Source organism: Cephus cinctus, unplaced genomic scaffold, assembly GCF_000341935.2.
Source record: "Cephus cinctus unplaced genomic scaffold, Ccin1 Ccin1_scaffold0805, whole genome shotgun sequence".
Classification (NCBI taxonomy): Eukaryota; Metazoa; Arthropoda; class Insecta; order Hymenoptera; family Cephidae; genus Cephus; species Cephus cinctus.
Window position 1 is genome coordinate 468,413 of NW_014333402.1, and position 11,811 is coordinate 480,223.

General features: G+C 36.8%; 1 protein-coding gene and 1 long non-coding RNA gene across 5 annotated transcripts in view; one reads left to right on the plus strand and one right to left on the minus strand.

Moving 5' to 3' along the window:
• Positions 1–11,811, plus strand: part of LOC107270588 (trissin receptor) — a 37,740-nt gene extending 25,929 nt beyond the window's left edge. For 3 of the 4 annotated variants that reach the window (XM_015745724.2, XM_015745726.2, XM_015745727.2), the window contains exons 3-4: positions 9,911–10,562; positions 10,650–11,640. In XM_015745724.2, coding sequence (XP_015601210.1) covers positions 9,911–10,562; positions 10,650–11,058 — 1,061 coding nt within the window. In that variant the 3' untranslated portion in view covers positions 11,059–11,640. Of the gene's footprint in view, positions 1–9,910; positions 10,563–10,649; positions 11,641–11,700 lie in introns of those variants that run through there. The other variant, XR_001538372.2, reaches the window with a different exon arrangement.
• On the minus strand, positions 1,353–4,574 carry LOC112494777. The gene is made up of 5 exons (XR_003060576.1): positions 4,495–4,574; positions 4,341–4,387; positions 4,113–4,270; positions 1,554–1,763; positions 1,353–1,435 (listed from the first exon to the last, which is right to left on the minus strand). It is a non-coding gene; the product is annotated as an uncharacterized LOC112494777 (long non-coding RNA).

An 11,811-nucleotide genomic window follows, 5' to 3' on the forward strand; every position in this document is an offset into this window, starting at 1 on the left:
AGCTAATCAAGAAGTTCTTATATTACAGCCGTATTGAGGTAAACTAGGGGCTGAAATTCATTTTTAATTGGATTTAAGGTTGAAGTATTCCTATTCGAATAAATAAAAAGAAAAGAAGTTTGATTTTACGGTTTTGCGAAAAGCATGGCGATTCTGAGAAAGCCATAAGGAATTCTAGTAAGAAAAAAAAATTTCGCAAAGTCGAGAGCGTCGATCGAGTATTCTCAGTATTTTTAGAGCGAGAACTCAAAAGTTGTCGCTCAAAAAAAGTACGTTTTACACCTTTTCCATCCCACCTACGTCGATTCGTTTCACGGGCAAAAAAACTTGTAAATTCCAAGGGTCGTCGAAAAAAAAAAGGACAAACCGACGAGTCATCTCAAGTAATAAAGAAATGGTACGAAACGTAAAAATAATGAAAAAAAGAACTTAATGTGCTTTTTATTATGACAATACAGTCGACTCCATTTGGACTTAAATTCACATTACACCTACAAAAATGACCATTGGGTACTTCCACAGTATATTTACTCAAAATAAAAGTTCAGTCACACAGTTACCAAAGCTCTTGGAAAAGCTTTCTCGGAAGTGTCGTGCAAAGTTCCCTTGTCTGGGTTAAGATTTACTTAAAATAGTGGAAAATTCGTTCGCTCGACCCGGTAACATTTAAATTACGCGCCGAAAGTCGCACAGTGTATTTCTTGGAATCTTTCTGAATCATTCTATCTCTAAGACTGTAGAATATTTTTTTAATCTTCTCATACTTTTATTTAATTCTAAAAGGAATTTCGATGCATTCGCTTTAGTTCCTTCGCGAGGAATCGACCGACCGAGTTTATTTCATGGACCGAGGAATGTGGTTTAACGAAGTAGGAACGTTTCCGGAATGCTCAGTGAGGGAAGACATCGGGATAAGTTCATCCTTTTTCTTTTTACTATCTCTTCTTTTTCTTTATGCTTCCGCCAAATTCCTACTCTCTCTCTCTCTCTCTATCGGTCTCACTGTTCTCATAGTAACATATCTGCAAAACCATCGAAATGAAATAGTACGTGCTATATGTATGCCACTATAAACTTTTAATTTGCGAAAACAATGACAACCCTGAAATTGCACAAGTAAATATAAACGATCAGCTTGACATTAATATGAATTAATAATAATTAATGAACGAATTAAAAAAACGATTCCCACTGGCTTTTCTCCCACATTTTGTTTCACATGTCAATTATTTCAATATGCAAATTATAATAGGACAATTTATTTCATTTCACTGTAAATGACTTATCGTGTACCGAAAGTACTGTAAGGATAAGGATTTTTTTTTTAATAAAACCACAGTACTAGAAATTTCCTCTACAAAAGTATATTTATTTATGCATATCGTAAATTTACAATCGATCCAATTGTTTTTCGGTTCCTCGTTCTCAGCGATTTCTGTAAAAAAAATATTTGCCTGATATCAATAAATCCTTTTGCTTTTATTCGGTATCTCCTCTTGTGTCTTCCAAGCACGCATGCATCATATTCCGAGGAAATCCATACATGCGCTTACCTTTACAAAACATTCACCTTCCCGGTGAATAAATTTTCTTCTAGAATACACATAGGAAGGCAAAGCCCGAAAGTGTATCAGTATAAGAAACATTTATTCTGAAAAATTTATCCTCACTTTCGTGCGTCTACATGATATCTGAATCCATCAGATATACATATTTCATCCTTATGGAACCCTGTGTCTCTCATCTTGTTTTATCAGCGAATCCTAAATAAAAGTGATATTAATTCATATTTTTCTACGTGAGATTTTTCAATAGCCCCGTATGGGATAACCTAGAATAACAAAACCTCAATAACGCGCCGAAGATAGCGTATCGAAATGTGCATATCGATGAAGCACAGTAATTGTATAAAGTGATATATTCATCCCAGAATGACCCAGACATAATATGTGTTGCACTCGCGTTATCAGAGATATCAAATGCACGTAAAAAATTTTCAATCGCTAAAATCTGTATGGCCAGTCTTAATTTGTACAGGTAACAGGGTTTTCGTATAAAGGAAGTATACGTAGAAAAAAATTCTAATAAACTATCTCGCTGGACATTTTATCCAACGTATCTATCTTACGCTTCCGTATCGATTTTTCATGTCACCCCTTTGCCGCAGCAATTTGTTCAAAACTAGATTGTACCCACGTCAATGGGGTTTATATCGGTTTCACAGGTCACTCACAATCCCATTCGAATCATTGGTATTCAGAACGTCAAAGATCCACTAAACACAAAATGTGCATCTGCACTAAAGAAAATTCAATTCTTCACTTTTTCCCATTTCCGCTTCAATACATGAGCAGAAAGCTTGAGCAGACCCAAGTTACATGCAAGATGCATCTTCAACGGAAAATCCATTTACCTTGATCACCCTTTGAAAATTTTGAACGGTACTGACAGTTACCAGATATACCAACCTAACCTGAAAGTTCGTCCAAAATATCAAATGGATAAAAGGAGAGAGGAAGAAAATTCTAAATAATTATATTGGTTATGAAACCAGCTCATCGAATAACAATATCCAAACCATATTATATATTATATAATTATTAAAAAAAATACAATATAAATATTGTATTGCTTGTATAGTCCAAGTACAGGGACTCTCGTGACAACATAGAAAACCACATTCCTCTTTGAGATGACTAAATATTGTTTTATGATTAAACGAAATCGAGATTTATGTTCTTAGCGTACACCTAGGTCGTATTGAAATGTTCTCCATCGCTGTGAAAATCATCCCCAGTTATCAATATCCGATACTCGTGACTCTCCCAGCGTCACTGAACAATAATCCTATAGGATTATTTCAAACGTGCATTTACCAAGGTCTGATACCGTGAAAATAGTAATGGTTTCTTACAATGACATTTCCTGAGTAATCATTGCTAATACGAACGATGGTGCCTTAAACCATTCCAGTACCCCAATGCGCTCAGACAGAATAGTCCCTTAGGATTACTTTCGGTTAACAAAGGTCGTTAATAGCTTTATGTCCCATAATCTCTAAGGGGGTTATGCATTAAAGCAGTTGTGCAAATATGACTAGTGGTAAAGGTGGACAGATCCTATTTATAATAGAAATAAATGAATAAATCCACTAAATTCTTAAGTGTTCTACATATGTCTAATGTTATTTCTTTTTTTCAAGCTGAACCCCCCATATGACATACAGAAGCATCTCGGGGTATCGTGTGCATCCTTCATTTTATGGTGTTTCGTTTGCCCTCAGGGTATTTTGCAGAGAAAGCTCGTCCAGGAACAATATTTTTGCTCGATACCTTTGGGCAGTGGATAGATGTGTTTTTTTTTAATATTTCTGTTTCGGCATAGTGAAAATGTGAAATAGCGCATGGTAAAAAAAAAGTGATGGCGCATGTAAAAAAAAATACATCTACGGATGATGTAATCTGATTGGAAGGGATTTGAAATTTTTTAAATCCGAATTAGGAGATGATACGCAAATAAGCACTTTAACGTATAGTTTCAGCTGAAACAAATGTTTTACAATGTACTGTAGTATAAGTTCAGCTACTGAATTTGAAAAATAATACGTTCTCGTCATTCTCAATACTAGCAGCTGGACTCTTAGTGTAACTGGCGGTTTTCGGTTGCGTCAGTGCATTTTGCTGCAACGACTCAACCGGCCGCTTCCAGAGTTCACATTTTCGTGCAGCTGCTACCAAATAAATTATCGCATAGAAGGAACCTCGTGTCGGGATATGTGGTATTCCTCGTAGCCTTTACTGTATACCTATATTCGGTTAGATAAATATATATTACACCAAAATACAATATACTGCATTGGGAATATCAGTCAGGATAAAGTTTGGGGAACCAGCCAGCGCCACTCACGAGAAATACGTGAACGAGACATTTAATTGAAACTTTTGCAGGATATCTCTAAAGGTGATATTTGTATAGGACTAGTGTCGCAATTTTAGAAATTATTGTATATACGGAAACCACCACAGGATTCATTGCCGAAATAACAACCAGAATGAAATTTCCACTTGCCGAATGGTAACAGAGAAATCATACATATACTTTATATGAAATACCAGGTTTTAGTTTCTTGATTTTCATAAAAATGACTTTCTAGTAAACGTCTTCATTCTTCAGTAGTTTTTTTCATATTCCTACAGGACTCCCAAAGGGTTTCCCCTTAAAGCAAGGATCTCATCGAGCACGTCGAGCTCTCAGTAATTTACGCTTCCACCTTGAACAAATATTCTAGTACGTAGACGCTAATACTAGCATACATAGATGACATTGCTGGAATCCCATACCTGCTGCATTCATGGCTAGGGACGTCAGTTAACCAAGAAAGAAGAACCTGACTCGATAAAAAGAATTAGATGGGAATAACAAGAGAAAAAGTCAACGCTGAAGAATGAGCTGACAAGCAGAGCAGATAGGACGTTGTCAAAATATAATACTCACTGGAAGACCTTTGAAATTATCACGGTAATTTTTCCACGGAGTCTATAACATGAAGTTGACATCGTGTCTCTCTGTTTTCCTTTCTTATTTTTTTTGTTTTCTTTCAATATCTCTCTGTGCATTTATGTTCATCGCCTGGCGACATCTAGCGGAATAATATACGAACCTTTTAAGTAACTCGATACTCTGCCGACTTACAATTCCCCGCAACCGGATAAAATTCATCCCAGCAGGCAGATGAATCATGTGTTGTACCCCATGTAATTTGCATACATCAAGAAACTGAACTCGATCTCTCATACACCGTCGACACTCTAGCTTCATATTTTAATAGACGTATCTCATCTAATATTTTCATATAGACGTATACATCCAAAGTATGCTTAGTGGAATTTTCCATACTTCCTTCAAGAACAATATCGTCATAGAACAGGATAAATATTCGCAAGGTATAAGGTAATTTTAATGTCAAGTCTACACTGAATGTATTTCAAAGCGAATCTTATTAATCTTAGATGTGATATTCGCCTTCTATGTGTTCGCTATGTATGATACCGCGCACGAATGATATATATATAAACAACAACGTAACTATTCAACGAGCGTAGGAAAGACCGCATTGCAGAGTATCCCATGTGAATCCAGACTCCCCTCTAGTAGGAAATTTGTTAAAGGTACACAAGTACTGACGCTCTCATGTGCTCCCAGGCCATTACTCTATTAGACGCTTACAAGAGAGGCTAGACGGGCCGGTGAATTATCGTGCGGCGGTAAAAAAAAATCCTTGCTTATACTCGAAATAGTGGAATCTTATCGAGGATCCAAGACGCAGATACATGGCTCTCGTATAAGTTTCTTTTAAATCAGACTGTCCAGTTCGTACGCGTAATAAATATCCAATCTCACAGCACTGTGAAACATTTCGAGTTGCGTAACGCGTAGCACTTTGTTTTATGCTAAAATTTCACTCTCTGATAAATTGTACTAGTTTTCATTGGCCTGCTCAACTTCATGGAGAATCTGTCGATTTGGATAAGAAAGTTATAATACATACGAATGTTGCATCCCGTTTCCATGAAACGTTGATTTTAATGACGCTCACGTGAAAACCACACCGAAGACTTTGCAACTAAAAGTATTAGGGTCCTTTTTAAAGGGCTGCTTCAAAACTTGTAATTCTTTACGAAATTTAAGCGATTCCGCTTATTCTCAAAATTCTTTCACTACGAAATTTCAGTCACTCGGTATCATTCTAATAATGTTATTCACTGAATTTCACATGACGCTTTATACTGCTAGTACCGTGCTCCCTCACTAAAATTTCACTGGCTAATATTTAATATCTCTGTAGTCAGAGGGGAACTGGTTCCCCAGAATAGCCCGAATCTGATCCAGTGTGTCTTCAAATTTGATTCCATCGGTCATGCTTCCTGCTGTGCATCAGTAACATATTATTTTCTCAGCGTATAACAAACAAACTCTATACAATAGGATAAATTCAATATAAACTTCTAAGCATGATAAAGATTCTCTTGAAGTTTACTGTGTATTGTGTAACCTAAGAGAAGATTTTTAAGTGTTAAGGGATCATCGCAGTAAAATTTAAAAAAAATCGATTTTTTTCCATTATCTGATAGTATATACACGGTTATAAACATGCTGTCAAATTTTTATGTCGAAATTCGAATTATTTCGGTCGCTAGCCTTTCTTAGAAAAAGGGATTGGAGGGTCAGACCTGGCGCACTCCGAACTTTGAACGCGTTTTTCTCGGAATGGTGTTTTTCAAAACGGTGGCAACTCTGAAAGGAAGAATTTTCAAGCTATACATTTGAAATTTTAACAGAACATTCTTCACGTCATTTCTTATGTTGCTATGGAAGCTTTTTTTTTTGAAATCTTCCTATTTTGTTTTACGAAAAACTGTCGGAAAAAGGCATTTCGGCTTTCCTACACATTTATAAACCATTTAAAATTTTTGTTTGAGGTAAAATTTGCGCCCGCAATCCTGGCCACCATGGGACAACATTTCTTTTCCATCCAATTTTCCACAAATAAAAACAACGTTAAATAACACATAAACAAGCTTAAAAAAAATCATTTTCTATAATTCATAGGTGCTTCAATTTGTAAAAAAAAAATTAGACCGATTACCTTATTCCATCCACCTAAAAAAAAATCGCGAACATCGGCTATTTTTCGGACGGTCACACTGTGATGATCCCTTAAGCACTCAACTTTACCCTCTGTTAATACGAGTTTCCTAATTTCAACAGAAAACGTCCCTGGCTCCCTAATGAGTAATTCTTGTGTCAGAATCATGCTTCTACTACTACATTACTCAATAGCCTATGACTGATGATAACGGAAACCTTAAAGCTATATTAATATCTTCAGAAATACCTTTTCCAAGAAGATTACGTAAGGTATTTTCGTTCTCCCTCCTCTCTTCCTGGAAAATATTGAATAATCCTTCAAACTTTGACAAAGTTTCGTCTCAACTAAAATCATCCGTTTCACTTGCTTAACCTTTTTGAGCAGTCATAATTTATTGGAAATTTCCTACAGAATGATTTAATTGAGATCAGACGGAAATTTTGGAAATTATTAACGAAGACGCTATATTCTCATTCTCGGGAGATAAATATTCCGTGCTCATGAACTACAGGATATTGTAGTACAATTTCGAGAAAACCAATTGCACTGTATGAATATGCATTATATGAATTGCAAAAACAAATTTTACGCCACGGATTGGCAGGATGCTGTGTGGTGGGGAAAAAAAAATTGTGCAATTCCTCTCTGAAATATTTCATCCCTCGCATACGTTTCTGCTAGTAATTTATATTTGGAATTATTAACTTGACCCAACCAGCGCGAATGGACCATACGATCTGCTGCTGTACTGGCTTGTGTTATTGTTTTTCACAATCTACAGCATATTAGCCAGTGGCGAGTCCCTGGAGAACGATCTACATGCAATAAGATATTGAGTATTACTATCTTCGATTATAAAATGTATTATATTGTGCTTTACATGAAAATTAAAAAAAAAATTGAACGGGATCCGTACGTTGAAACTCTTTTTGATGTTTCTCGTCGCCTCTAATTATTTTTAGTACGTTTAATTATCCGCGCAACAGAAAATCCGACAGGCTGTTATGTCACGCGTCCCACGTATGTAAGCTTTGAAGTACTTAATTTTAGAAAATCTCTTTCGTTTTGATTTTTAGTAATACTTTGATTTGACTGAGTCGTAGAAAATTGTTACAGAAAAATTATCATGCTGAATTCATTTGCAGAACACAATAGGTAATGCATTGCTGAATTGGATTGTTGGGTAACGAATGGCAGAAAAATGAGAAATTCGTTGAGTCGTTGAACATTAAGTAATTAAGTAAATGGCGTGAGACAGAAGCTGACTTTAATAGATCGTCAAGGAACGTGACTCCGGAACATTATTTACGAGGAGACGTATATACGTCCTTTATGATTTAAAGGAATACGATATTGAACATTCTTATGTAATATTTAATTAGGAAAATTGAAAATTTTCAAACATTCCTTGTATAATTGCGTTCTACGTGAATATGAAAATTATCATTAATCGACAAACGTTGATATTACATTTTTGTCAACATTTTTTATCCAGGTCTTATACGCATAGTACAGTAGAATGTCGTCATTTGACAAAATCAAGAAAAACGCGTGGAATTTCATGGTTAGCGAATTTATTAAATTCCGCAAATGAATCTACCGGAAGAACAAAAACATTTAATGATCCTCGTCTGTCTGGAACTATAGCGAACTGATTTTTTTTCAACAGTTTTCTCTCCTCACAATACACAATGCAGCACGACGATTAAGATATTAACATGTACATTAAAAATAAATGTAGCTTGCAAATGTATGTACCCAGCCTTCCTATAGCCAAATCGTATATATCAAGCGAAGCGGAAGTAAACGAAGTTTAAATTACGTCTATAAATATTTCAAATGTGAAGCAGCTACTTTCTCATTGAGTAAATGAACTCGAGTACGTCGTACTACGTATATCGACAACCGTCGTAGAAACTCCAGGAGTGTAAACTTTGTTCATCGTACGTCGCGTCAAAAGTAAAAAGAAATTTCAATACTTTTAACGAAACTCTGAAAGTCGTGTTTATGAATAATATCGAAATAACATTAAGCAGCAATAGCGCTAATTAAGCGCGAGGTATAAACATTGAAGAAGAAAAATGAAATACATAAGATCTGCGGCTTTTAGTATTTGATTCTCTTATCAGACGGTACCACTCGGTGATTTTCGTTAGCTGAATAAAATATGCACTTCTTGATTTTGTCTTGACTTTTTTTTCTGCGTGAATTACACTCGACTATTGAATAAAGGCAGAAGTCTTGGTTCATGTTTGACGTTATGAAGTTAAAAATTATATTAATGTTAACATTTCAATATTTCGTTATAAGCGTAAGAATAATAGGGATTGTTTTTATGGCCCTTGCTAAAGTCTACCTACTCTCCTCAGTTGTGTCAGACTTTGTGAAAGATAGACTTAAAAACTGGGTATAATGAAAGTTTTTGACTTCGCAAACTTTGGGGGTCATGGGATTTTAGAAATATTGTCTAACGAAAGTTTCTAAATAACTTCTTTCTTCTTTCATTCTCTTTGACATTCATGTCTCTAAATGTCGATGCATAAAAACAAATTTATGTAATTTAGGATATAAGCATAAATTTTCTTGGAAAAAAAAGTAACATGAAAAATGCTTTAAAATGAAGTCTCTATCATGGACTGAGATTCACAAAAGAAATATCCGATGGATTTATAACCAAATTATGAAAAAAAAATTATTCTCATCGATCCCAAGGGTTAAAGTCATTTTATGGTGCATTAAGATTCTTTTGACAAAGCTTTCAATCATGACTCAGTCTCCCGTTTATACCGTGAGAGTTGGTGAATTTATCAATGAGACTTGCTATTTTATACCACTGTGCAATTTCATACTGTTCTGATCCTCCGTAAAAACGGATTTTTCCAAAAATTATAATTCATAATATTAACTCTAATTCTGACTTTAAGTAGTTCCATAAAAGTCATCCAGTCCTCGAAACTTTTCCCATATATAGCTCAGTCCGACCCTTCTTCACACGTTTCCGCACTTACCGCATCTAATGTGTTCGATTAAGACAGAAATAACTGTAAGAGTGACGAAGGTTTCTTGTCAGCTAGTGGTCGTATTAGGTCTGCCATTCCGAAAGAAAAAATTCCTCTCAGGTGACTTAAATTCGCACAGTAACAGGCACTAGAATTCCTACAGAACTTTTCCAGATACCCATAAATCTATTTAACATTGAGATTCCGAGAAGAGTAGATAATCGAAAAAAAAAATGTAATCCCTGTGTCCATTTTATTTCAGGTAACCTACTGGTGATCCTGGTGGTCTCGTTCTCACGGCGACTCCGCAGCATCACGAACTTTTTCCTGGCAAATCTGGCGGTTGCTGATCTCTGCGTAGGGATATTCTGCGTCTATCAGACCCTGACAAATTACCTTATGAATAGCTGGCAGCTTGGTAATTTTCTCTGCAAAGTCTACATGTTCGTCCACGCGCTGTCCTATACAGCGAGTATAATGATCCTGGTCGTGGTATGTTCGGAGCGATATCTGGCCATTGTACACCCTATGAAATGCCGGGCGATGTTAACCAGGGGTCGTCTCAGAATCGTTATCGGAGTGGTGTGGCTCCTGGCAGCCGTTTATGCATCACCGAGATTCATCTACGTCGAGACGATTAACAATGAGCTCAAAGCTGGTGGTGTGGACATCATCTGCACAGCTAATATGAATAAGCACAATAAGAAAGTCCTGGACGCAGTCAATCTGATATTCCTCTACTTGCTACCGCTTTTCCTTATGTGCTGCCTGTACACTAGGATTGCCGTAGGTCTCTGGAGAAGTGGTGCCACTCTAGGAGGACCTGGTCTAGTCGCCAGAGCCAGAAATGGCCGAGTCCACCACGTGCACACATCCAGCAGAAACGTCCTCAGAGCCAGAAGAGGAGTGATAAGGTAAGCTTATTTTGAATTCTGTAATGAAAGAACAAGGGTACCATAAAAAATGCATAATTAAATTATCAATTTCCAATTAATTTTCAGAATGCTTATCGCCGTAGTAGTCATGTTTGCTATATGCAATCTTCCGCAACATGCCCGGATACTCTGGCTCCACTGGGACTCAAATTATGATCCTACGGCAGACTTCAGCACAATCCTAACGGTTTCGACGTTTCTAATCTCCTACATGAACTCCTGCTTGAATCCACTCCTCTATGCGTTCCTTTCACGAAACTTTCGCAAAGGCATGAAAGAGTTGCTAATCTGTAGCCCTCGGAGTCAAGCTCGTCGTCTGGGTATAGGTTGCACCAGAGGCCATATCTGTAGACATGAAAACGGACAGAATACTAACATACCACATAGCTCAGTGGTCAGATTGAGTTCAGCTCATGACAGCCCCAGTACTACTCATACGATCACCAGGCAAAGTACCTACGATAGAAGCGCCTGAATATGGTACCTTTATGGTAACTTTGAGACAAGGTCAGGTCAATCCTGATCTTCTGAACAAGAATACATTACATGACTCCTCGAATCCTTGTCCCCATTATCAATGCACATTGTTGTGATGCTCAGCACCTAATCCACTCACCATAGTAAAGTCAATGAATCTAATCCACCTCTTGGTGAATACTTAGGAATGTCTCTAGGCTATGTAAGCCAATCTAGATGCCCATTCGATCGTGGTTGCTATGCAAATGTTTTGTGTATATTGAAAGGAGGGTCTGTAACGAAGACTCGATCTTTGTGTCCCTTGGGATGAACGGAGTGCATTGGAAGAATCTTGTAGCTACCACGTGAACAACGTTGTAACCAAACACTCTGAGTCCAGTAACAATTCTCAAGATCACAGTGTAAAGTAAGACATTAATAATCGACCTGACGGATTGTACTTGTTCTTTGTATAGTGATAGGTCCAAGTCCAGGATGCACGAATGGGTTAACCCAATTTTCGAATTTCAAAAAATTGTTATACTTGGCAGCTCCAATTGAAATTCTTAGGTGGCAAAGCCACCCTGGAAATATATACCTTAATAAGTGTCAGGTATCTTTAGATTGCTGGATATTCTTCATTCCCGTTCCTTGTTTTCAGCAATTCTGGTAAGGGTGCACTATGGTGTTTAGGATTCTGTCAGAGGAAGGGCTTCGGCTGTACCCGTTGATGTATTTCGTTCAATTTCTTTCGAGCGAGGAAATGCAAATG